Here is a 26,686-nt window from a genome sequence, read left to right as displayed (position 1 = left end):
TTCTTCTTTTATCGCAATCTTTCTGAAAGAGTCAAGACATTTTCATCTGTCATCTTTCTTTGCATTTTTCTTCTCATTTACTTGATATTCATTATGGGTGGTGGTCTTTATGACTTACTTAAATCTAGCTTCTTGAACATAATAGACAACTTTAATACCTTTATGGCTAAGCCTATCCTCCTACTGAACCATTTTATTAGCCAATTCATTCAACAACCATCTCACATACATGGTGTTATAATTAATTTGGAATGGTTCATAATAAGAAAAGATAAATTTAGGATAAACTGGACAAGAAATTAATCTTCCACATTCATTCCTAAATTCTTTAATTTAGCCGAAAGATAGGTCATTTCAATGCAAAATTCATGCATAAACTTTATGTCATTATTCTTTTATGGTTGTAAGATTTGCCATAAGTTTTCCAACTCGGGATTTGCTTGCAATCTTAAACCGTTCTTCTATACATTAATAGCTTTTCTAGCCGTTATATGGAAAATTTTAGTATTCATAATTATTGTCATCTTAAGATCATAATACTCAGTCTATTCAATTTCACCAAAACTTTATGGAAATTCTTTTCGTCCTAAGTACTATCTACTCATTAGTGAACTTGACTCAATATTGCGGAGTGTCAAATTCAAGTATAGTACTCTTAATATGAACTCAACTTTCTCTTTTCATTCTGAGAAGTTAGTTCCCGTAAGGACTTGAATAGACGAGACTTTATATGACAATCTTTTATAAAATTTATAATTTTGAGATACACAAGTTTAAATTAGGCTTTTAAACATAATCAACACATATACTTATATTGAATACTTATGCCATGAAATTATGGTGCTCCTGTGGGTAGCAACCATAGTTTCATCAATAATCATAGTATTCAAAAAATATTTATGAGTGCTGTATCGAATTACCGGACTAAGTTATCTGTGGATATACTTTGTCCTCACATTACAAACACTCTATAAGTCATTTGATCGTATGTTGTGTTCATAATCTACCTGTGGGTAACTATTTACTACACAAAATCATCAATGCTTATTTGAACAATAATTTTTTTTCATTTCGCAAATCATTTTAGGATAAAGTCACTGTGGTGATATCTTTATCCTAATTTTTCTCTTTATATGAAAATATTGTTTCATAAATTTCATGCATAAATTACTTAATTTAATTTCTATACGATTTAAGTATAGAAAATTTTATGCATCGATTATTGCTCATTTCAGAGATCGAAATAGAATACATACATATAATGTATGATTCAAGATTTCCGAAAACTCTCATCGGTTTTATACCGAAAAACTTAAACATTAATTTAGATCAAATTTTCGGTTCTTAAGAATTGATCTACTTTCATAAACATAAATCTATTATACTTTCCGGATTAGCTAGATGTTTATAACCATTGGCTCTGATACCACATGTAAAACTTGATTTTACATGAACCCTAAGATCTTTAACATCTAGACTAATCACATAATAGAACTATAAGAAAGATTTTCGGAATACCTCGATTCATTGCTGCGGAAATCTTCATGAATGGTTTTGAACATATGAAGATGATCTCTTGATCATGGAAGATGATCTCTTGATCTTTAAGTTGGAGCTAAGCCTTCTCTCCCCTTGCCTACAACCTTTCTTTATGTGTTTCTCTTAGATTTTCTTGATGTGTCTTTGTGATGGTCCAAAGGCCACTATTTATAGGTGTGGAGAGGGACCTAGCTTCCTCATCAAGTTTTGATTACTTCCTCACCAAGTCTTTTTCACTTCCTTGGCAAGTTTCATCCTCTAATCTCAACCATCCATCAAGGTTGAGTAATGACAAGTGTTTTAGATTTCTAGAACATTTCTCCTTTGATGCATTGAACTTGATTCAAATGCCTTCTTACATTGACACATGTTTTCATGAGTCACAATGTGAGAAACCTTCTAGAACATTAATCACTTGTCCATTAGTTAAGTCATTAGGAAGTTAAACTCCTTTAGTTACCAATTTTATTGGTTACCAAATGCTCTTAAGGTTAACAATCTCAATAAGAAATATATTTAACATAAGACCACATCATGGAAAAGAAATATTCATTCATATACATTAATGTATATATAATATTTCTTACAGTGTTCACGACATGTTGCGAAGAAGTTTCGAAGGAGATGAGTGCACAGACGAATATCAAAGCGGTGAAATTGGTGTGGGAGAGATCTTGGGAGTTGAAGAAGAATGTTGGAGAAGATCCTTTGAAGAACCACCGGACATAGCCAAGTTAGCTCAGGAGGTTGCAGTCATGTGCGATGGTCTTCCTCTGGGTTTGGTGGCCGAGCCATGTCATCCAAGAAAACATTACAGGAGTGGTGCGACACTTTATATTATCTTGAATAAGTATCTTCCTCATTTCTCAGGTCTAAATTTCTTAAATTCATCCAAATTTTTATATTGATAATTAGTTTAAAAAAGAATACAAAATCTATACTGACTTAAAAATTGTAATGATGAGGATTAGTACGAGATTTTGTACATCATGTAAATTATTATTTATTACTATAAGATAAGGGTTTACATCTCTCTTTTATCTTCTAGTTAAGATTTACTATATGGGTTGAACCCAAAAAAAAAGAAATAGAGAAATTTACATTCTGAATCACTTTTTGAGTTTCTATAGCACTATAAGTCACTTTCAACTCCTAGAGCACTTTTTCTTAACTGATTCCATTCAATATTAACTAGACTACAATTTGTAGGACCCACTAACTTTTCATTTCTCTTCTTCTTCGATCTTGTTTTTTTTTCATCTCTCTTCTTCCTCAAGCTTCTAAAAAATTTTTAGTTCATCTTTCTAACTTTCTCAGGAAAAAAACAGCACAGGAATCTCCACATCTAGCCATAACGATTTTCTCCGGTGTGAGGATGGACACAACCGCTGTAGACCTATGGCCTCTGCGATTCCCAGCTCCTACGGCAAACTCCTCTACTATTAAGTTACGTTGAACTCCTGTGGCGCGCACCGCCTTCGTCGGAGAATCACCTCCGCATCACTCCACCTTCGTCGGAGAATCACCTCCGCATCACTCCGCCATGCTCAGATCTACCGCCGTTGCCGTACGGAGTGGTTGTGGCTCGTCTTTTCCGTCGAAGAAAGCTCGAGAACAACAATGGTTAATTTGCACCTTTTTGCATGTTTAGTCCTTCACATTTTTGGCTATTTTCATTTTTGACTTTGGATTTTCAGATTTGCAAAAATGAGTTCTTTTAATTTTGCCCCAAATTTTCTAATGTGCATTTTCACACATATTATATGCAAATGAGCATACTAATACAAGATATACACCTAATATGTAAGCTAAATGATCAAAATTTATTCAGATAAAAGTCTTAAAATCCATCGAATGGATATGAAATATATGAGTAATGAGTAATATAAATATAAGGCTAGATTAAAATAGATTAATTTAATTTTAAAAATAACTAGATGAACATATTAATCAAGATTTACAATTGATAACATATGTGAACATGTGTACACATGTACATGAGCCATCTTTCTTAAAGATTTCGAGAATCGTGTAGTAAAGAATAAATTCTGAAAAGAAGAAGATGTTTACGCAAAATCCACCATAGATAACTCCGTTGTTTCTAAAATATACAACTATAATGGTTAACCAGTTTATGAAATTTTCTTGGTGTGTTACATGTGGATGTTTATGTATCGTTGTACACATGGACACTATTATACATATGATTCATTGTACATGATAGTAAGTTTTATGCATAAACATGGACATCACTTTGATAGTAAGTTTTATATGTACACATAGACATCATTTAGTCGTACACATTTTAAAACCTGATAGTAAGTTGGTTGCTTGATAGTTTTGTGTGCTACAATAGTTATGAATTATATACAATTTGGTTTTGACTAATGATTTAAAAACTGAGACATTCAGTTTAACTAATCAGATATATATATTTGTGAACCAGTGTACATATACTTTTTGTACGTATGGATAATGAAATTTAGTATCTACATAAAAAAATTGGTTGTACAAATGTTGAAACTTTCAAATGTATATACACAATACTAAAGATCTTAGAGCCACAAACAAAAATGGCTGCTCCTTTGTACGATGTTGTTATCTTTTGTACTATGTGTACATGTGTTAAATTATAATGTCGAAGCAGCAGGTTAACATGTACACCATCACCGTTGTCCATGTGGACACCCCGAATACACCATCACTATTATGTACACGTGTACAACATAAAAATTTCTCTACACAGATTAATGATTGTATACAACTTTTTTTTTTATGCTTTGTAGTTACTTGTCCAGCTAATGGTTGTTTCTTTTCAAGTTGATATCGTACTGCTCTAGAAGAAAAGTATGTGACTTAGGTGATCTAATAGTAAATTTAGTTTTACTCTTTTTAGTTTAGTTAAAAGCACAATTTTCTTTTTCCTGATACAAATTTGGTAATTTATTGATGTACAAAGACAGTAGGAATTCATTGTGTGCTAAAAAAATTTAACATACCTACCATATTTGTTTGAGAATGATTTCAAATCAAAATGCATCGGTGACATGAACATTGACTAGGTGGACACCTCAACCAATCGTACACATGAAGCTTGAATTTTGGTGGAGGTTCTTTTGTGGATTTTGATGGAGTTATTAGAGTACGATCGAGTACATGATATAAATATTTGCAAGCAGCTGTAATTCGATGGAGTTCCTACTGTTGGATTTTATTAAATTGTGAATTTGTTTAAATGTAAGTAATGCATTTAGGTGTATATATGCAAATCAGAAACCTATGAGTCAGAAACGAATATATTTAAATGTCTAGGGACCAGATGTGCAATAAAACCAAAAGTGGCCATTGTTGCTCAGCTTTTGCAATGAAGGCGGCGAATTGGAGGAGATAAAAGCGGCAAGGCGGAGGCGACGAAGGCGGGGATGAGAAGGATGCGACAAAGACTGACGGCGAAGAGATGGAGACAGAGGTGGTGTTGTTGCGGCAAAGGAAATGCTCCGGTGAATAAGAAAGACAGAAACGTCGCGGCGGTGGTACTGTTGCCACGGAAGAAAAGCTTGTAGACAAGATGATGGTGTTGTGTCTTATGGATTTCTCAAGTTTATGATTCACAAAAAAAAAATTGTCTTTTTCTGTAACCATAGAGAAAGAAGATAAAATGATAAGAAGAGAAAGATAGAAGATATTAAATGAAAAAAATTCAATTTCTTTTCAATAGAAAAAAATTATAGAGAAAAAGAATTAGGAAAGTAATATTTAGTTAGCTATTGTAGGAATATAGTAACTAGTTAGGTATTTAGTTGGTAAAATGTGTCTGAGTAGCTACAAGTGACCTAGAGTGTGAATACAAACTCAATAAATGACCCATAATGTAATTTTTTCAAAGAAATAACTGTTCCCATATCGCCTTGTATAATTCTGTACCCTCGGATATCACACGGTCAGTGTTCGTTTCATCATCCCGATTCATGAAAACATGATTCTGGTTAGCCGGTAAACTTGGCAGCATACCTAACCCAAGGTTTTGATTGCTAGGATCTTGAGACATTGACGAACCGGATTGTTTCTTTGTACTGGATTTGCTTATGCGTTCAGGTGGTGGAACGTGCTCATGTATTCCATCATATATAGCCACCACAAACTTCACATTGTCTACACTTCTCTCTACATTTTTCTTCACCTTACACCCAGTGTATGTGCATCTGTAGTAACTCCTGCGATAACCATTTACACCCAAATTAAAATATATATATATATATATATATAATTTTTTTTTGCTAAAACCCCTGACTAATTTTAACGTGAAAGAAATATAAAACCTTGGATTTGATAGAACCGTATTTTATAAACTACGGAGAACTGAATATTGTAAAGAATAAAAATGATAAAATTATATCAAAAAGTAAGAAAAGGATGATACAACTGCAGAGGCGAGATATTATCTCTTTCCTTAACTCAAAATACGTCTCGTAGTGCGATGGTTCGATAACGTAATGAGTCCCAGGATACAACTGCAAACAATCTTCTGAATTTGCGTCACTCTATCAGAAGCCTGGCGAAACTAGTTTTGTGTTGTACTCTCAGACACAAAAAATAAATAAAATAAAACATCACTATAACATGGAGGAATTGTATTTGTTGTTGGTTTTCAAGTGTGTCTCACTCTATCATTTTCTAAATGGCTCACAAGCCTTTATATAGAAAATACAAAACATCACATTATGCTTTTGAGAAACCATAACATACAAGAGAGTAACGGAGTCTTAAAGTCAAAAAATCAATGTTGTCATTAAAAGAATTTAATTCCTTTTGACTAATTTTTAATGACTTATCAATAAAGAATATATTATATATTTGACCAAATCAAACATAAATAATATTTCTTTTAATTTGGGTTTGCATTTTATATTTATACAAACATAAAGATAGTCATGAATAAGTAATGGACATAATATCCAACTAACAAATTCAAACCCAAATATCCAATATATGACATTTGCTAATTTTTAATATTTAGCCAAACTCATTTTGGACTTCCATTTCTCATTCAAAACCAACTCTGATTTTGACATACGAGTACACTACTTCATAGTGTCAAACATTCGGTTATTCCGACGAACGTCTTCGTCCCGAAACATACCGAAAAATGGTCTTAAACCATTTTGTCAAAAACGAGTTCCAACAATCCCCCACATGAATAGAAATGACTCTAGACACTAGACGACTCGACAGACTTGACTTCCTAGACAAGACTCGACAAGACTCAACAAGACTCAACTACGGACTTTTGAGAGTACAAACGAGAAATTCACTGCATGATGAGTTGGTAGCAATTTTTCAGCCTTGAACCAGTCATTGTTAATAGCTATCGGATTTACTCGGCCAGGAGGTGGCCATGATGTCTTGAACCTCCCGGGCTTTAGTGTAAACCTAGACAATAGCCAAAACACAGTTTCATTCTCTCACAAAACCAATTTCTTTATTGTGTTCATTTTGGCCGTGAACATTCCTGGTAATCATGAGTGAACTTTAGAGAATATAGCCATTTTATTCTCCTAGAAACGGCCCCATTTCACACCCACAAGGTGATTTGCCATTAGTGTTGTTTAGAGGAGTATCATGTACTACTCCATTCATATCTCAAAACAATTGGCACAAATCATTAAAAGCAAATGCTTATCCTCTATTCCTTACATGTAGCACTGTTTAATCATCCTAGGAACTGGGTATAGACCGAAGTCATACAGTGCTTTGGGCATATTTAGTTTGACTTAGTTGTCTCCTTGAACCTATTTCTTGGGATCTCCAATCTGATAAGTAGAGTTACCGCCAAACCTCATCTTAGTTCATAGGCTAAACCCATTCCTCTTGATGATATTACAATTTGATCTCATGACACACCTTTAATAACAGGATCCTAGGTTGTCATCACATTGAACATAATCTATTGAGATTAGTCGAGATCAATTGTCTAATGATTTTTGTCATCTTTTTTTTTTCCAAGATACAAACAACCATTATACATAAAACTCAGTGTATAACACTAGTTTTTTTTTTTTAATCATATTTTGATAACTATCACAAAGTTCATTCGGCCTTTTGCCAATGACTTTATTTGGTAAGCAAAGCTTCCCCCACATTTCTTGAGATAGCTCAAAACCATGCATATTTACATTTAACATCTCTTAAGAGTTTAGAAAGTTAATCTACAACTCCTTTAGATTTAAATGAATAATAAAAACAATTTCAAATTGTTACAATTTTCTTTAGAATGTAATTCATTCTCGGAAAATCACATTTTCAATACAACTATTTTCATAGTTCTCTCAAGTTGATTTAGAAATCCAACTTGTATATATTTTGCTTTTTTTTTTTTCAAAATATATTTTTGCTTTATAGCAAATATACATATCAATACATGATATTTTTGTACCATCAAAACCACCATTTTCTATGGTTATTTTCAAACATATTGACTTTAGAAACTACAATACACATGTTAGTTTCAGTCATATTGGTCTGAAAATTCTCATTGGTTTTACATGGTCAACCTTTTAAAAAAAATGCATTTAAGCATTGATGAAATACAAATGTTTTGATCAATATCAACAAACATTTTATTTCTTATGGCAAATGATTTATATGTGGCAGACCTCTCCCAAATTTAATTTGGGGCGTCGACTCACAAAATTCATTTCCATCCATACAACTTGATCTCAAAAGATCAAAAATGTTGTTTATAAATATGTTTTCACCGTATTTTTTAAACTTGACTCCTTTTTGTTTTCTCATGGTCATCCATCCATGTGCTTAATATTTAAATTAAGTTGTTCCAGAAAAAAAAAATCTGAAACTAGAAAACAAAACGTTAGACATTCTCATTCAAATAAATTGTCTTTAACCAAGTCAAATCAGTAACACACTTTGAACAAAATAAATTATTTGATCATCTTAACGCATGGGTTTGACCACACTTAAGAAATGCTTTCATGACCAAAATCAATGCCAAAAAATAGTTTCACTTTACACAAAAGTGAGACTCAAACCGGTAAACAAGGTCAAAGCCTTAGAGACTAATAACAAATTCTTTTGATATTTACCTTTATGAGATAGTAAATAATCAAAAACCAATCGTTAGAAGCCTAATGAATAAAGTTCAGAGATGAAACCAATAAAATATTGAGAACTAACTTCCCTTTTCCGGTTCAAGTAGAGATTATAACAAATGTTGATTGTTAAAACTCACGATCAGCACATAATCATTCAACCATCGCCATGAGTTCTTTGTTTCCTGTGCTCACAACAAAACACTTTAAAAAAAAATCAGTTTTTGTTAGTCAAATAATACAAACAAAAATTTACAGAAAATTAAGATTGAAATAATCTTATAGATCTGACTCCGCCATTTTTTTCCAAAGATAAATTAACCTGTTCTTACAAAAAAAACATACTTTTTTACAATAATCAGTCCGGTTAGTGCAAAGCAATAAACGGATATTTTGAGTTAAGACTGATAGAACCGTATTTTATAAACTACGGAGAAGTTAAGACTGATAGAACCGTATTTTATAAACTACGGAGAACTGAATATTGTAAAGAATAAAAATGATAAAATTATATCAAAGAGTAAGAAAATGATGATACAACTGCAGAGGCGAGATATTATCTCTTTCCTTAACTCAAAATACGTTCCGTAGTGCGATGGTTCGATAACGTAATGAGTCCCAGGATACAACTGCAAACAATCTTCTGAATTTGCGTCACTCTATCAGAAGCCTGACGAAACTAGTTTTGTATTGTACTCTCAGACACAAAAAATAAATAAAATAAAACATCACTATAACATGGAGGAATTGTATTTGTTGTTGGTTTTCAAGTGTGTCTCACTCTATCATTTTCTAAATGGCTCACAAGCCTTTATATAGAAAATACAAAACATCACATTATGCTTAAAGTCAAAAAATCAATGTTGTCATTAAAAGAATTTAATTCCTTTTGACTAATTTTTAATGACTTAGCAATAAAGAATATATTATATATTTGACTAAATCAAACATAAATAATATTTCTTTTAATTTGGGTTTGCATTTTATATTTATACAAACATAAAGATAGTCATGAATAAGTAATGGACATAATATCCAACTAACAAATTCAAACCCAAATATCCAATATATGACATTTGCTAATTTTTAATATTTAGCCAAACTCATTTTGGACTTCCATTTCTCATTCAAAACCAACTCTGATTTTGACATACGAGTACACTACTTCATAGTGTCAAACATTCGGTTATTCCGACGAACGTCTTCGTCCCGAAACATACCGAAAAATGGTCTTAAACCATTTTGTCAAAAACGAGTTCCAACAGGATTTGCATTTCCTGTAAAACGCCTGACTAATTTTAACGTGAAAGAAATATAAAACCTTGGATTTGCATTTCCTGTGACAACTTTTTGACCATATTTTCTCCAGCGAAAACCATCATCAGGATGGTCTTCTTCGCTTTCAACCTGAATTATGACATTTTGGGCCTTGTTTCGTCTTCTGACTCCAATCATGTTTGATACCATATTTTCCCTGCGAGAGAATTATTTAATTCGGGTCAATTTTATTATTAAATATATCAGTTATGAATTTAATTAAGAAGTTAAGTATATTATTATTATTATTATTATTATTATTATTATTGTTATTATTACTACTAAATGTAAACTTGTAACCTTCTCATTCGAGATGAAGGTTCCACAACAATGTTGTGATCTTTGACATTGTCTTTCTCTTGGTTGTATTCTCTGTCCTTGTCATCGTCTTCGCTTCCACTTTCAAAAGATATGAGGTTCATAATATCGGTTTCAGCAAGAACTTCAGAATCAAAAGAAGGGACTAAAGGTGCACCAATGGGATCAACATTAGATTCGTGAGAGGTGACATAAACAGACCCTTCCATTGGTATATCATCAGAGCCTGTTTTACATGTAAAAAAATATATTCGGAAAGTCGTAACTGGAAGTACACTTGAGACACTAGAAACTCTATTACCTCCTTGAGGATGCAGATCAACGTTCATCGGCTGATGAGAAAGATTGTTGTTGGATATAATCATCATTGCATGGGTGTCAACAGAACTTTTCACCGTCTCCGGAGGCGCGTCATTAGGGATTGAACACAGAGGGATAATCTGAAAACATAAGTTACACAAAGACAATAAACAGCTAGGTTTATCAGATATCAATCTTAAACATATTAAAGAAATTGTTACTTACCTGTGAAGAAGAGTTCAACAACATATTTGGAGATTGAAAAAATGGAGAGAGACTGAATCCTGGAGATATTACGAGGATAGGAGAAGGACTGATGCTCTCTATCTCTAGCGGTGGAATATCAAATCCTAGTCTTGCAGCAATTCTATCGCTGAGACCACCAGATATTTGTTTAGACTGAGGATCAGTTGATAAGTTGGTTTGAGGGAACATCTCACTGATCGGCTTTAGATCACTGTAGTTTTGATCCAGCGTTGCTAATATCTCTCTTATGCTTGGACTGGACTGTGGAGACCAATCATCTATAAGGATTCCATCATAATCGCTCATTTTTGTTGGGGAGAAAACCTTGAAATGTCACCAAAAACCACAAAAACAAAAAAAAACCGCTGAAAACAGAATAACTATTGGGAATACAAGTAATGTAATGTAAAGCAGTAAAGGTGATATAATTTGGGAGATTTTAAATAACTGTCATAATAATGAATAATTTATTTATAAATGTAAAGGAAAAGCTGTTTTTCAAAGGAAATTAGGTATTGTGTGTTGCATAGAAGGGAGATGGTCTTCTTATAGTAAAACTCAACCATTTCATTATGGTAAAAAAATTATGTGGTCAGACTTTCGTAATCCAAATTTCAGCAAATCCTAAAGAGGTTTTAATTACCCTTTACTTCTTTTTGGATTTTTATGAAAGGTGTATAATTCAGTCCGGTTTTATCAGAAAAATACAAAAAGCTAACATTATTATTCAAAATTGTGATTTTATATTCCTGTATTTTATTTATACTAAAACAAATAAAAACAGTTTGTGGTTAAAAATAATTAAGTTCAGTCAATTAATTTGTAACTGATTAGTTTAAGATTATAACGATGTTTTAAAATATTTTTAGAACATTATTAGGTTTATATCCACTTTATGAAAAAAAATATATATGTTAACCGTAATTTATTTAATTATTGGTTTTTAATATAGCATATTAAACTAGATAGTATATCACCGAGATTTATATTGATTGATCGTTTAAAAGTCTGTATTTTAAATCTAGATAGACTTTAACTAGTTTTAAATCATCACATGTTCTTTATAATAAAGAGTAATCATTAATATAACATATAATTCTATAATATCACCATAATTTTATATTTATTAATATTTTTCAATATCAGAACTAGATATATTTTAATAAATTTTAAAGAATCAAATTATTATTATTTTAGAAGAATATGGACTTTAATGTGAAAAAGTTAAACTCAGACACTAACCTGTTATGATCATGGTCAGATTAGTGTCTTCTTCTGCTGGATAACATGACCAGCGTCCTCTGTATCTAAAACTTGATTCTTAAAAGTTGGCAATTAACATGATCGACAGGTGTTAATAAATTTTTAAAATTGTGATCTGTGTCAAAATATAACATAACTCTTTTTGTTTAGAATTTACAAAGAGATTAGAAAAGTAAAATTATTAGTACAAAAATAATATTCATCTACAGTTATTTTTAGGATTTTAGAAAAAGAAAATTACTATTAGATATTATTTTACAATTATATATAATTTACATATTAAATAGTAATTTTCATTTTAAAAAAAAAATTTAACAAAGATGATTGTAAAAAACTATTTTAAATTAGTTTTATTTTTGATAAAATATATAATTTTCCTCATCATAGATACTAAAGAAAGAAAATTATTAAAGAAAATATTTACTTTTTAAAAAATAAACAAAAACACACTATAAATTCTACAAGTATAATAAATTGTTTAGTGAAAAATCTTAAAGAAACTAATTATGAAATAAGTAAGTTTTCTCTTTTTTCCTCCATCGATCATATATAATTTTCTTATAAATCCGACATCTACATTAACTCGAGATATCGATTCCGCCTTCCTTTACTTCAGTAGGTTTCTCTTCTTTTCGCCATTTCCATTCTTTTTATTGTGTACATCATTTAGCTTCTTTCTCATCTCCTTGTTTCAGATCTGACTATTTTTGGAGAAGACAACCGATGATTTATATAAATCACCACCGACGATGTTTACATTCACCATTGTCGCTACTAAACACCGTTGTTTCTTCCAAGGCCACCACCATCGCCATTTTCCACCACTGCTGGAGGCTCACAGCCCCTTCCACTGACACAAATATATTTAGTTTTATTTTTTGTCGAAATTATATTTTTTTATACTTCGGTAATATAGTGTATATTTAATGATTCATATTTTCTGTTTTATTTAATTTGTTTTTTGCATTTATTTCTTTTAATTAAAATTTTAAAAATTTTCAGAAACACATCGCTAACGATTGACGACTTTTCCGAGAATTCATATTCTCGGCCATTTCTGAGAACTTCCGACGCCAGCCCATTTCCGATGCTCAAACTCCGACGAACTGAAGTTTCTTGGAAAAGTGTTGGAGAAGACGTCTTCCGATGATTTCCTGACAAAATTGAGCATGCATGGAGACCTCTTTCTTGTAGTGAATGTACATGTTCAATATCAAATATGATTTGTAAACCTCATAAATATATATTTATGTGAGTCTCAAGATGATAAACACAAGGACTTAATCCTTATTATTTTGGCTGTACTTTATGTTCAAACGAGCCAAATTGATCAATAAGCAACTGATATTTTATCAAACATTTATAAAACATATTTAGATGCTGATTTTAATAAAACAATAATCAAAGAATATAAGAGATAATAGATAAATTCATAAGTAATTAGCAACAATATGAGAACCATAAAGACTACATACTCTCCAGATTCTTAATGTCCGACTGAAAAATAAGACGTAAAGCATAGCGGCCAAACATCATCCCAACCGATAGTATAGCGCTTAAATCTTTTATATATTAAAGGAGAAACATTTAAAAAAGGATAACAGGTCTTTTATACTAATTAAAAAAATGTCATGCTGAATTGTCATGATGTAATTGGAATGTTAATTTCCACATTTGATACATATATCGTCATACATTTTCGAGAGTACATACTTATGGGTTGTTCAAAGGCTGTTGTAACTATACATATATATACAAAAGCATATATTAAACTGTAGGAAATATTTTTTTGACATATCTAGTTTATTTTTTGACAAAATAAGATCACCAGTCAATGATGTCTTCTTAGATCTCACATGAATTAGACCGACCAAACATTGCATAACGGTTGTTTGCAACATTTTCATACAGAAAGTCCCTCACAAACCTGCAGAAAATGTAGAAAGCAAATTGTTTATAAGATCACTCACTCACCAGAGGCATTTTACGTTTCCTTCAGCTATTATTTAAACCTGTGAAGTTAGAACTTACAGAGGCGCAAACTGCAAAAAGAATGCAAGCTGTGGAAATGGCAAGTCAATGTATTTCATGATCTTCAAAACCGCTTCTGATTTTATGTAAGACCTGAGAAAATAAACATAAAACAATATATCTAATAGAATGTAGAGCTTTTGTTGAGAAAATCCGCTAGCAAAAACATGAAAAAAAGAAAAAACTAGTTAGAGAGTGAAACTCGTTGGAGACAAAGGGTTTATATATTTGATTGTGTGACAAATAAATTACAATTCTCAAGATACATATTTATACTCCTCAAACCTGACATTTCTTTCCGTTTCACAAGTTCACCTTTTCTACTAAAAGCTGTTTTTCCTAATCCCAAAAAGTACTTTCCGGCCAAGCAAAAGAAGCTTTTTACTAATGCATAGAGATTTAAGTGATTTGTAGAAACAACAGATATTTTTTTTAGTTTACATTGATTTATATGTTACCTATCTTTCTCGACAAGTACGACACTTGATATATCATTAGGAGCACGTCCTGACCGCATCAACAGTTTCTTTCCTGCTTCACTCTGTAATGCTTCAAATCTTATGCTCCTGAACACATATATCATAGTTCAACTCCTTACATTTGGCTCTCTCAGTGAAAAAAACTAAAAGTTCTAATGCGAAACGATGGTTGCCTCAAATCAGACACTAACCTGTTATGATCATGGTCTCGGACAAACTTCACGCCACCATTACAGAGATTACAAACACCTGATAATAACACTCAAATAAATATCAAATTTTACTTGATAAATTCTTCTACAAACCAACCCAGAAACGTCACGATTAGATCAAAGTGATCATTACCGTCGAACAACATGATCGGTCTCTTGTCTTGTTCGAAAAAGCTTGAAGTTTCTTTGACCCAGTCAACTGAAGTGCGTGGGTTAGCAGAAGCAGAGATTCTTACCCTAACTTGCGCACGAGACGGAACGGTTAACCGCCCGAAACTCGCCGGAGCAAGGATTGCCATCTCAATGTCCGGAGAGCCACACAAAATTTGATAGTTTGATTTATTTTTTCGGAAAATAAAAGAATAGATTATTATATGATAAATGGTAAAATATACGCCAAGTCACCAAAATGTAGCCACTCAATTAAAAAGGATATAAACCACGTCACTATAAATCGGATCTCTGATTTTGAAGTAAATGCTCTCTTGGACACGTAAGTCGTGCCTTGAGAGACTATTCTCCTCCTCTGCTTCGCTTGAAACAACGTTCGTCTCCGCGATCTTGAAACGTCGAACGTGAAAGATGGGTTGGATAGGAGAAACCATAGACTCAATAAAATCTATTTAGATCCGTCAGCTTCTCACTCATATGTTAATTTAGTTCAGTTGGATTTTCGATTTCTTTGGTCGGAGGAGTTTTGAGTAACTTGTACTATTGTATGAACATTGCGGCTCCAAAGACTAATCCTTTTCCATAAAATTTGAGATCCTTTTGGCTATTAGAATTTGATGAAGTGGGGACGATGTTTCATGAGATAACTTCTTGTGTCATATTTTTGTTTACAGTCTTAGGGAGTTATTATTATTTTTTTTTTAACTCAAACTCATACTTTTCATTAACCAATTGAAACAAACTCCATAGGCATATCAGCCTCTACAGTACTTTTCAACCACATTGGTGTTACAGAATATAACTTAGGAACATAGTTCATAAAAGAAGAAGACTCTTTTGCTATTCTGTCAGCCACCTTATTGCCCTCTCTTAGATAATACTCCACATGATACTCTTGCCTCACTTCCAGCATATAAAGTAGGGCTGGGCACAAATACCCGTTACCCGCCTTAAATTCGTTACCCGCTCCGTACTTGCCCCGTAAATACAAGTACTCGTTTTAATCAAGGCAAGTAACAAGTTAAGAATTTTAAATACTTGCAAGTGCAAATCAAGTAACAAGGCTTAAAATTATTTTAGGTATTTGACTCGTTTCGACCCGCTACTTGATTTTCAAAATATATTAACATTTACATTATTATTTCATCTACTTTAATATTTATTTAATATCAAACATGTGGGATTAAATAATTTTCTTTTTTTTTCAAATTTTACGCTATATTATCTTACATTGGTGTAGCATAAGAATCAGAAAAAAATTTAGTATAAATATAGACAATCACCTAACCATAAAATCATTGAAACATAATTTATATTTTAAAGGTTCGAATACAAAAATTTTAAGTTAAGTGAGCAAGTATAGGTACAGAAAGTTACTCGCAAGTATCTCATATATAGACGTATACTCGCTTAATTAAGGATTTGGTATTAGCAAATACAAATATAAGGCAATTTTTTACTATCCGAAGAAAGCAAGTCGGCTTATAAGTATGGCAAAAATCTCGGATACTTGTCATATGCTCAGCCCTACTAGTAAGTAATCGAGTAAGGCAAGTAACTTGCAAGTTACATGTTTTGCGACAAGTACTCGATATAACAAGTACTCGTTTCCGACAAGGCAAGTACCAAGTCTAAAAATTCATTACTCGTTCAAGGCAAGGCGAGTATCAAATATATGTAAAAATGCAAGTACTCGCCTTGCGCCCACCCCTAATATAAAGGATGCTCTGTACGATTGGTTTTAGGACTGGCCATATCTCTTCTTCTCCTCTGATCATTTTACAAAGAACCAGGGAGTCTGTCTCCACAATAACTTTCCTATAACCAAATCCAGACAGAGTTGCTACTGCCCATCTGATTGCTTCCGCTTCACACTCTATTGCAGTGCCCATATGCTGAACAGCCTTTGCTCCTGCCCACACCACACTACCATTTTGGTCTCTACACACCCAGCCTACTCCACTATGATCTCTGTCTTTTTGCCAAGATCCGTCGGAGTTACATTTTAGCCATGTTGCTGGTGGAGGTTTCCATTTCTGGCAGTGGCGACTTGGACCACTCTGTTTGACCTCTCTCAATTCAACCTCGTTTCCCCTCTTCCACTCCTCTGCGTCTTCTTTAGCCTTGTTTAGTGTGCTGATCACATCATAATCCCTACCCTTAAACTGAAACTCATTTCTGTTTTTCCATAATCTCCACAATATTCAGGGTACTAACTCTACTGGTACTTCATCTTTGGGATATTTCTTTTTAACACTGAGTACATGGTAGAGGTTAGAGAAAAGGGAATCGCTAGTGATACCTGCTGGAGGAGATGGGATTGGAGACATTGCCCAGATCAAGCGCGCGTAACACCGAAATAAAACGTGATTGACTGACTCTGTCCCTGCTGCACATCGAAGACACATTGCCTCTCTACTCATATGTCGGTGGACGAAGTTCTGAGCTACTAGTTCGAAGTCTTAGGGAGTTATTAGTAAACCAATTCTTAAGAGTTTTATATTTTTTGAAATTTCTTTGGTTGATAGAATTTTTAAAATAAATATTTGGTCGTTTGATTTTTTCTTGAAATCTATTTAAATCTAATATATTAAAATTGAATTACATTTGGGCTTATGATAAGAGCTCATGTTGAGGGGCTCGTCAATTGCATAGACAATTTATGATATTAATTTGACGTAACGTTTAACTGGGCCTGGGATTTTTATCTGGGTAAAATCGTCAACTAATCTCTCTCTCTCTTTTCTCTCTCTCTCTGGGAACATCTATCGACTCCTCGTCTCCTCTTTTGCGATCTACCTGCTCTCTCTCTCTCTCAGCGCAAAGTGTGAAGCTTTTGGCGGGAAAATGTCGGGTAAAGGAGCAAAGGGTCTGATTATGGGGAAACCCAGCGGTAACGAGAAAGACAAGGACAAGAAGAAACAACCCATCACCCGTTCCGCTCGAGCTGGTCTTCAAGTATCTCTCTCTCTCTCTCTCTCTCTCTAGATCAAAGTAGTTTCCTTTGTGAATCGTATCTTATTAGTAGATACGAGATTCTGAGCTAAGATGTTGATGTATCCGAGTGACAAAGAGATGATCTTGATTCATCACTGGTGTGTTTTCTTGAACAATTCGTTAGTGGGTTTCTGAAACTGTTTGACTTTGTAGCTTGATCTTGTTACCTCTGTTGTGTGTTCTTTTGTGCAGTTCCCTGTAGGAAGGGTGCATCGGCTGTTGAAGACTAGATCCACTGCTCACGGAAGAGTCGGAGCAACTGCAGCTGTTTACACAGCGGCGATACTTGAGTATCTGACCGCAGAAGTCTTGGAGTTGGCTGGTAACGCGAGCAAGGACCTCAAGGTGAAACGTATCTCCCCCAGGCACTTGCAGCTTGCGATTCGTGGAGATGAAGAGCTTGATACTCTTATCAAAGGAACTATAGCTGGTGGTGGTGTCATCCCTCACATCCACAAGTCTCTCATCAACAAATCCGCCAAGGAATAGATCTTTTTTTTACCGCTTTGCGAGAGAGTCTTGTGTTTGGTTAAGAAGACTGCTAGGAGTGCTCTTTGTTTAGGATCTGTTTCTTATTGTACTTTTCTCTATCTGTATGCATATGTATTTGATGATTATCTAAACCCTTTTCTGACTACTGCCCTTTTGGTTTGTTCCTATCAATGTAACATAGCATAGTTTCATCAAAGCTCTTTTCTTTTAGATATTTTTAGGAGTTTGGTAGTTTAGGTATCAGTCTGCAATAATAAGAGTTATTAAACAGAATTGATTAGTTTAGAAGCCAGAACTTTTGAGGGATTTCAAAGGGAAGAGAGCATCTGCAGCCCCAGCAACAACTAAGACTAGAAGATCTCCCATGGAGTTTAACAGAGCTGATGCATGTTGAGGCGAAAGAATCATCTCATATTTACACAAAATGTATATGTTTTGTGCCTACTGGTACACAAATATTTGTTGTATAAATGAAATATAGAATGAGATGAGAGTTATGTAAGATAAAGTAAATTTAATGATTTAATGGACCAATAAAGACAGAAAAATACAAGATATGTAAGTACGTTGGAGGAAGAGTTGCACATAGAAGAAGAAGCATGTGCACTCTAAAATATTCTTCCCAGCCATTTCCTTCCGTCTTTGTTTCTCCTCAAGTCAAGCTTACTACCATTTTTATTTACTTTTTCTTAATATTTTAATCAGCGTATTTAAATCCGGACCAACCAGTTGGTTGGACCAGGTTAGACCGTGAACTAGTTATGAAACCGGATTGGATGTAATAACTGGTTCATTCATGAGCCGGTTATATATTCTGATTTTATGACTGAGTGTTTGGTGAGACTAGCTTTTTATGGTTTTGGTCATTACAGGATTGTTTGATACTTTGACTGCATATGTTATTTGGGTAATAAAATATTGCGTATGTTAAATTGTTGCAAATTCAATTCAAAACTTTCATTTTAGAGTTGAACTTTGCTACATATGGCACTTACTATTGATTGGTATATTTGTGTTTATTTTCTTTTTTTTCCCATCATCATAAAGACCTTTGACCTATGGATGGTTAACTCTCTGTGTGGACTGTCTGTGAATTTGTAAGACAATGCTGATAATATCTCGAATTAACTTTTCAAATTTTAGTTTTATAAAAATGACAAGTGAGTTAATAGATCTAGTCACATCTTTGGCTATCTTGTTCAATTCTTGCTCCATTACCGAGTTCCGTTTTCTGGAACTATGATACGTGCACAGGATGGAAGAGATGAAACTCACTGGAAATCATCTAAAAGGTTACCCCGCTGTATTGACAAATATATGCCGGTTTGATCAATTCTGTTATCAAATTTATCATCTTTATGCATCACTCATGTATACATAAGTATCTGGATTGTAGAAGTTCTTTCTAACAATCCTATGATCTAAACACTTAATTCTCTCATTATAAATAATTTCTCCTATGCTGTCAAGCATCTGTAGACTTTTTAATGACGATTTATAATAATGCATGATTTAACACACCAAATATAATATGATCACATATACACACACACACGCATATATATATATATATATCACCAATTTTATTAACCTATTAAATAAAGTGGAAGCAGCAAATACAGTATAGTACACATAAAGTGACGTTACTAAATCAAGACAGGACTGTAATTTACAAGCCGGATTGAGGAGGCAGTGGAAATTCGACTTCAGAGGGGGATGGGGCGGGGCTGAATATACCTGAGCCGAATAATAGATCATAAAATTTACCCCAGTCCAGAAGGTCTTCGTAGCGAACTATTACGTCTCCATGTCTCAAAATTATGACGGTTGGTACAAATTCGACTAACCACTCTGATAAGATAGCAGTCTCCCAAATGTTAGCTATAAAGAACTCAATCCGGACGCCGAGTGAGTTTAATGAATCGACAATTTGAACCACTTGGTCGTTCAATATAGCACATGGAGCACCGCAAAGGGGGGACGTTACTATAAGCCCTATGTAATGATCGGCATCGGCCAGGATTGCTTCCCATTCAGCTTTGTCACGTATCCGTTTCACTATCCCTACGTACATATATACATCCAATCACTGGATGTTAAACCAAAATGACAATTGATTATAATTAATCTATGAGAGTTTGTGATAGGGTTAATTAGTTTTACCTTGACTATAGCCACCACCCACCAAGTACATTAGCATTACTACCAAACCATACAAACTCCTTTTCTCCATCTAATATCGATTTTCTCAGAGTCTCTTTCTCTTGTCTTATTTATGATCTGTAATCTGTCTCATTCTAAAGCCTCGGTTGTCTCGTTTTATAAGCTTCAAAAAGTTATAATGACTTCACAATTAAATTGTTGACCAATCAACGCATCTATTTTCTTCCTTCCTCCCTTAGCTGTCGTATTCTTTTAACTAGGGGCTCTGCCCCCGCGCAAGCGCGGGGTTATAGATGTAGTTGTTGTTTTACCTTTATGTATATATGTGATGTTTTATTTGTGTAGTTAGCGTTCTGTCGTGGTTACTGATTTTCAAATATTTGTATAGTGGTTGGTGTTGTGTATATATTGTGTATTAGAGTATTTAACATTGTTGGATGTTTATTTTAAATAATGATTGTACGCCTAATTTCAGATTTTTTTTGCTTAATAAAGAGATGAGCATAAGAAGACACATGCCTCTCTCGTACAACATATATTCTCAATGAACCTTCAAAATGGCTCGGAAAAAACTATGTACTTCTTTGAATAGCATATACATACTTGTCTAAAGTCTTTTGCTTTTATGATTTGGGCAGTTTCATATTTGAGCAAGAGCTCCAATAATATCTGGAAAAATAAATAACAATGATCAAAAACGAAAAAGACGATATCTCTAAATTGAAATTAGGTAAAACTGACCTGTTTACCACTCTTTCTGCTAATGGTTTCATCTTTGATTACAGACATCAGCTCAGCTAATTCTTAAAGAAGTAAGGTCATCTTGCACGTGTCGGGGACGTTTACCCGGGACGTACCCGTCCCCCCGCCGAACCCGGTACGCGAGACGGCTATAGATTGACGTACCCGTGCAACCTAGAAGTAATTGTTCAAGAAAGCAACAATATCACTCATTAGCAAATTTGTTGCAAACTTCAGTTCAAATCAGATTAAGGTTCATCCAAGCCAAGAATCTGAAAGCAGTTCCAGAGCTTGGAGTCTTCATATAGACCTTGTGGAGTAACTTCCATGTCAACATGGCCACTGCATTCTGCTGTGTTGTGAAGGTTTGACCTTAAACCATAACCGTCCATACTGGTCAAACTCAAACCGGAGTAATCAATCCCAACATTGCTTTGAGAAGACGAGACGTTGAGAAAGGTCCTCGTCATGGAAGACTCATTGAGGTGACTCAGTGCAGCAATTACCATGTCCTTGGCTTGAACCTGAAATCTCAGATAACTTCTCAGCAGGAATATACTGAAAATCCACAAGCAGTCCAAGCACTTGAGCTACCACATTGAAGACCACAGCAGTTTCCTTCTGATATCCATGAGGCTGGACGCTATGATTAAGAACACATGATCGAGCATAATCCTAAGCAATTTCCCACATCTTTGAAGACATAACAGTACCAAGAATCTGCGAGAACATTAACCACACATTCCATAAGAATGTCATATAAATTAAATCAAAATCGTATAGATCCCAAACACATGATTGATGATCAAAGTTAATCAGATTCAATCGGAACAAACATGAAAACGCAAGAGAGAATTAAATAAAAATTATAAACAAAAACGCAATCACAAAACTAAGAGAAGTAGATCTGCAATAAAATACCTCAGAGCCAAGAGGCTTAACCACCTTAGCCGGCGACAGAGGACTCGCATAGGACAATGAGGCATATGAGGAGACCTGGAGCCACTCGCAAAGGAGGAGATGCAGTGAGTCGTCCGAAGGATTGATGTTTGTTTCTTTTTTTAAGAATCTGCATATTTTATAAAATAATAAGAATAGAATTAAGCAAAACATGGAAACGAAACCGTCGGATTTACCGAGACTTTGGGTACTAATGATGCCAGTCAAACGATTCTTAAAAGGTATTAGGGATTGAACCTGGAGCCGACAAAATCAATATGCAGAGCCTTCTTAGATCTGAAGGAAAGATGAGGACGAAGAGTTACAGATGTTTTGATGATGAGTACATGGAAGCTTGATCGACGACAGAACCAAAAAACATGAAGAGACGCTTCATGTATGAACATAGAAAATAAGTGATTAAAAATAAGTAAGAAACAATCATCACCAGTTCATCAAGGAGGAGAATGGTGATGCCCATGAACTCTCCATTCTTGCTAATGTTCCTGGAATCCCAGAATCGTATGAGTCGACCGACAACAGACTGGGCGGATCTTCCGCGGTGGAGGAGATGAACGTGGAGTAGAGAACGGCGGCAATGGCAGCCAATAATGATACGTCGAGAAGTTGAGAAGAAGATATGGGTCAAACCTGGGTATGTGTTTCAATTAAAAGCCCAAAAGAGAAAAAAATGCCCACCCGCGAAAAGATGCTGACGTGGCGCGCAGGGAGAGTCTCAACTGTGGCATTATATTATAGATTATCAATACTTCTAACGTGCATTTCGTGATATATCCTACTTTTAATAAAAGTCAATGGATGTTAACAAACGAGATGTATTTTATAAATATTATAAGAATATTTTATTTGTATAATAAAATACAACACATATTTCAAAATACTAATTTTAAAGGGATGGTTATTTTATTTATTAATTTCTCTAAGCTATCAAATTATATATACAATATGTTAAAATAGAAATGGTACGTCTTGGTTGCACACCACGACAAATTAAACTATGATATCATTTGTAGCATCCTGACCACTTACGGCTAATAGATCTCCCACATCCGTTCATTAGTATGTGGGTCTCATTCCATGCGACAAATGGTTAAGTCGATAATGCTATAAGATCTCAAATCTTTCTCATACAGTGGAAATAGCTCTTCGAAGCATTTATCTCGTTCTTCTAGTCGATGATTATATTCATATGGTTAATTCATATATTCACTCCTTAATCCTTATGTTTTCTTGGCTTTACCAAGCACAAGTCCTACCACATAAAATTACAAAAAAATAGGCACAAGTTAACAAGTGTGCAAAGAATTGAATTGAATTACAAAGTATATAATATCTACTGGAAGTCCCTAAATTTCATTGATAAGTCACTGAGTAAAACAAGGAAAGGCGATCCAATTATAAAGTTTGAAAGCAAGATCTCTGTATTATGTGGTCTAGAGGAGGTTTCTTTCCCGCATTAAAGATTCAATTTTTTCGACATCATCAGGTGTATCAACTCCATGAGCTTCATGATCCACCTTTATAACCTGTGAAAAATCAACATTTTAGGTTAAAAGAATTTATCAAAATAGTGGGAAAGGGTTATGTTACCTTCATTTTGTAGCCATTTTCAAGGACTTTAAGCTGCTCTAGATCCTCTTCTAGCTGCAATGGTGTTGGTTGAAGCTCCGAGTATACTTTGAGAAACTTCGAATCAAAGCTCTAAGAACAAGGAAAGCAAACATAGCCGAGATTAATTAGATCATAATACACAAGTGAAACTATATATAATAAGAAGAGAAGCTAGCTGCTCAGTACCTGTATTCCAAGATGAAGCATGTAAGGGAAGTCTGGATTGACTTTACCACTCCTAAAGCGCACAAAACATAAGTGATTACAACCTGAGCATATAGGCAAATATATAATAACATAATTTATTTTATCAATACACAGAAGACAGAGATATTACTTGTTATAAGGAATCAAACCCCGGGAAAAATAGATAGCGTAGCCACGGTTGTCTACCACACACTTGACTCGGTTAGGATCAAGTCCGTCTTCTGGTTTCAATGAAGTCACGGCTGTGCTAAACACTGCATCAGGTGCTAACTGAAAATCACAACCATAGGAACACTATTCAACAGCTTCTAAAGTCTGAAGACAGCCCAACAGAATATATTAAGATGAAAGATATAATCCAAACTAAAGCAGAACCTGAAGTGCTTTGACAACACCGTCTATAATCTCAGGCTCAATGAGTGGTTCATCTCCTTGAATGTTAACAACCACATCATACTTCTTCTCCAGCTTTTCTAGCGCTTCATTGCACCGCTCAGTACCTACGGATCCACCAAATGATATAGAGTTTTTGAGACAAGAAAGCAAAACTAAACAGGGGGTTGAAGAAATTTGTATAGAGACCGTTTCTGCAAGACTCTGAAGTCATGATGACATCAGCACCAAACCCACGACAGCAATCCGCAATCCTTTCATCATCCGTTGCTACAACTGAGAAGTCAAACGATACAACAAAACAGACAACTTTAATCTCAACAGTCACAACTTAAAGAACAGGACTTCCAAGTTCTAGGCCTGTGGATTTTGTCTGAACCGAACCTTCGGTTTTGAGTTAAGTTACCGTTCTGAGTTCGGTGGAATTTTGAAAATTCGGTTCGGTTCAGTTGATTTTTTATTCAAAATAAATAACCAAATTATCCGTAATTAACCAAATTAACCAAACAAACAGAAAACCCAATTTAACCTAAATAACTGAATTTAACTGTAAATGTCCAAGTTTTTTTTAGAAATGATACGAAATCTGACCGAAACAAAAAAATTAGTCAGTTTCGAAAATAAAATTAGAAAAGGACCAAACCAAACCAAACCAAACCGACTTTTATGGTTTACTTCGGTGAGATTGTGGCTGAACCGAATTACCCGAAACCGAAAACAGAAGCTAACTATGAAAGTACACACATTAAGAGATCTGAGCCACATTACTAACGTGATCAAGCGTAGAAGCTAACTATGAAAACAAGAAACCAGACATCCTGTAATCTCAACAGTCACAGGTTACCGACAAAACTAAAGGTAGGTTCCAACTAAAAGCATGCCAATTAATGAAAGTCAAGCAAGTTAACATCGTACACAACTTTGCTATGTATAGAGTCATAAAGAGTAGAGATGGGAGCCACATTACCAACGTGATCAAGTGTAGAAGCTAACTTCGATCTCTCCCAAGTTCTCTAATCCAACATAGATCCAACACATAAGCACGAAGAAGCTGAGAGTTATACATTATGTATATAATAGACTAAGGAGGAACCTGGATCATGGGTTTGCCGAGGATTTTCACGAGAGGCTTGCCCTCGAATCGAGAGGAAGCGTAACGGGCGGGGATGATCCCGACGACCCGGCTCCGGAATTTCCTGGATCCACTCAGATAGGCACGTGCGCCAATCGCTGCTGCGATCGCTGTTCCGGCTAAGATTCCGTGTACAATCCATGTCTTCTGAGAAGACGAGGATGATGATGAAGAGGAAGAGAGTGACATTAATTAAGCAACGGTCTTTCGCTTTGCTCGTGAGACTGTTCAGTGAAAGAAGAGAGAGAGAGAGAGAGAGAGAGAGAGAGAGAGAGAGAGAGATTGATCTGTTAACAAAACAGGTGTGGGTTATGCCAGCGAGAAAAGGACCGATCTGGTCCGGTTTAATTAGATTTATGTCTTTTTTTTTTTGTCGACGTTTCATTGACTTGCCCAATGGGCGAAAGTTACATGGATCAGGCTTTAAGAAAATACGAGGCCCAAAACAAGATACAACATAAATAATATGAAATTAAGCCCAGTTTTAGGTCGGCAAAGTCTGTCTGCATCATCACCACGTGCCCTAATTCAAGCTGCTTTGCAAAGCATGATTCGCCACGTGTCTCTCATGCAATTACAACTTCTCTGGTCACCGTGGGAGCTTCTCCGCCGTATGCTCTGCCGCATGCTTGGATCCTCGAAGCCCAAGTTCCATACTTCACTCTCCTGCGCGCCTCTATCTTCAATCGATCTTCAATCTCTTCCTTGGATGTCATGATCTCCAAATAGTTTCAGAAGATTTGAAAACAGTCGTTGTCAAAACACTTGAAACACAATCAAGCTTTGACTCTTCTTGAACTGATTCAAACCAAAGAAACTAATATGCAAAACTCTAATATTCTATTCCTTCTGAATACTCTGCCCAGAGTAACTTTAATGGCAAAGATTGACTTCATCTGGAAATAGAAATTGAGCATAACCAAAAGAACAGAAGATGATCAAAAGAGACAGCCGGTATTGTAGTTTTAGAGGAGAGTCGAAGGAAAAGATTAAACTTTATTAAAATTC

The 26,686-nt window shown here is 34.4% G+C and overlaps 5 protein-coding genes and 1 long non-coding RNA gene across 10 annotated transcripts; 1 reads left to right on the top strand and 5 right to left on the bottom strand.

Moving 5' to 3' along the window:
- Window positions 1–4,891: 4,891 nt before the first annotated feature.
- On the bottom strand, window positions 4,892–11,132 carry LOC130502662 (probable WRKY transcription factor 10). The gene is made up of 6 exons (XM_056997428.1): window positions 10,806–11,132; window positions 10,582–10,720; window positions 10,263–10,506; window positions 9,967–10,119; window positions 5,433–5,753; window positions 4,892–5,075 (listed from the first exon to the last, which is right to left on the bottom strand). The coding sequence occupies exons 1-6, from the start codon at window positions 11,130–11,132 to the stop codon at window positions 4,892–4,894; spliced, it is 1,368 nt and encodes a 455-aa protein (XP_056853408.1).
- Window positions 11,133–13,734: 2,602 nt separating this feature from the next.
- LOC108822934 (DCC family protein At1g52590, chloroplastic) lies at window positions 13,735–15,175 on the bottom strand. Its single transcript, XM_018596144.2, has 5 exons — window positions 14,945–15,175; window positions 14,791–14,848; window positions 14,579–14,686; window positions 14,121–14,213; window positions 13,735–14,016 (listed from the first exon to the last, which is right to left on the bottom strand). Exons 1-5 carry the CDS (start codon window positions 15,108–15,110, stop codon window positions 13,935–13,937), a joined length of 507 nt encoding a protein of 168 aa, XP_018451646.1. The 5' UTR covers window positions 15,111–15,175; the 3' UTR covers window positions 13,735–13,934.
- A 531-nt stretch (window positions 15,176–15,706) lies between these two features.
- On the bottom strand, window positions 15,707–17,379 carry LOC108820421 (uncharacterized). Its single transcript, XM_056997429.1, has 3 exons — window positions 17,285–17,379; window positions 16,680–17,175; window positions 15,707–15,955 (listed from the first exon to the last, which is right to left on the bottom strand). Exons 1-3 carry the CDS (start codon window positions 17,377–17,379, stop codon window positions 15,707–15,709), a joined length of 840 nt encoding a protein of 279 aa, XP_056853409.1.
- Window positions 17,380–17,715: 336 nt separating this feature from the next.
- LOC108822936 (probable histone H2A variant 3) lies at window positions 17,716–18,616 on the top strand. Its single transcript, XM_056997430.1, has 2 exons — window positions 17,716–17,940; window positions 18,172–18,616. The coding sequence occupies exons 1-2, from the start codon at window positions 17,830–17,832 to the stop codon at window positions 18,466–18,468; spliced, it is 408 nt and encodes a 135-aa protein (XP_056853410.1). The 5' UTR covers window positions 17,716–17,829; the 3' UTR covers window positions 18,469–18,616.
- A 1,469-nt stretch (window positions 18,617–20,085) lies between these two features.
- Window positions 20,086–23,000, bottom strand: LOC108822080 (uncharacterized). Of its 5 annotated transcripts, none has more exons than XR_001944691.2 (6): window positions 22,763–23,000; window positions 22,573–22,611; window positions 22,297–22,444; window positions 21,376–22,095; window positions 20,635–21,303; window positions 20,086–20,535 (listed from the first exon to the last, which is right to left on the bottom strand). It is a non-coding gene; the product is annotated as an uncharacterized LOC108822080 (long non-coding RNA). The 5 variants fall into 5 exon arrangements; XR_008940388.1 differs by lacking the exon at window positions 20,086–20,535 and having other exon boundaries at window positions 21,032–21,303; window positions 21,376–21,549; window positions 21,686–22,095; window positions 22,763–22,993; XR_008940387.1 differs by lacking the exon at window positions 20,086–20,535 and having other exon boundaries at window positions 21,032–21,303; window positions 22,512–22,611; window positions 22,763–22,995.
- A 577-nt stretch (window positions 23,001–23,577) lies between these two features.
- LOC108821208 (3-deoxy-manno-octulosonate cytidylyltransferase, mitochondrial) lies at window positions 23,578–25,951 on the bottom strand. Its single transcript, XM_056997427.1, has 8 exons — window positions 25,640–25,951; window positions 25,514–25,559; window positions 24,736–24,822; window positions 24,529–24,653; window positions 24,284–24,423; window positions 24,133–24,184; window positions 23,926–24,036; window positions 23,578–23,861 (listed from the first exon to the last, which is right to left on the bottom strand). The coding sequence occupies exons 1-8, from the start codon at window positions 25,865–25,867 to the stop codon at window positions 23,769–23,771; spliced, it is 882 nt and encodes a 293-aa protein (XP_056853407.1). The 5' UTR covers window positions 25,868–25,951; the 3' UTR covers window positions 23,578–23,768.
- Between the last annotated feature and the right edge of the window lie 735 nt (window positions 25,952–26,686).

The sequence above is a fragment of the Raphanus sativus genome, unplaced genomic scaffold (assembly GCF_000801105.2).
Source record: "Raphanus sativus cultivar WK10039 unplaced genomic scaffold, ASM80110v3 Scaffold0643, whole genome shotgun sequence".
NCBI classification, from domain to species: Eukaryota; Viridiplantae; Streptophyta; class Magnoliopsida; order Brassicales; family Brassicaceae; genus Raphanus; species Raphanus sativus.
This window is presented reverse-complemented; position numbering and strand designations above follow the sequence as displayed.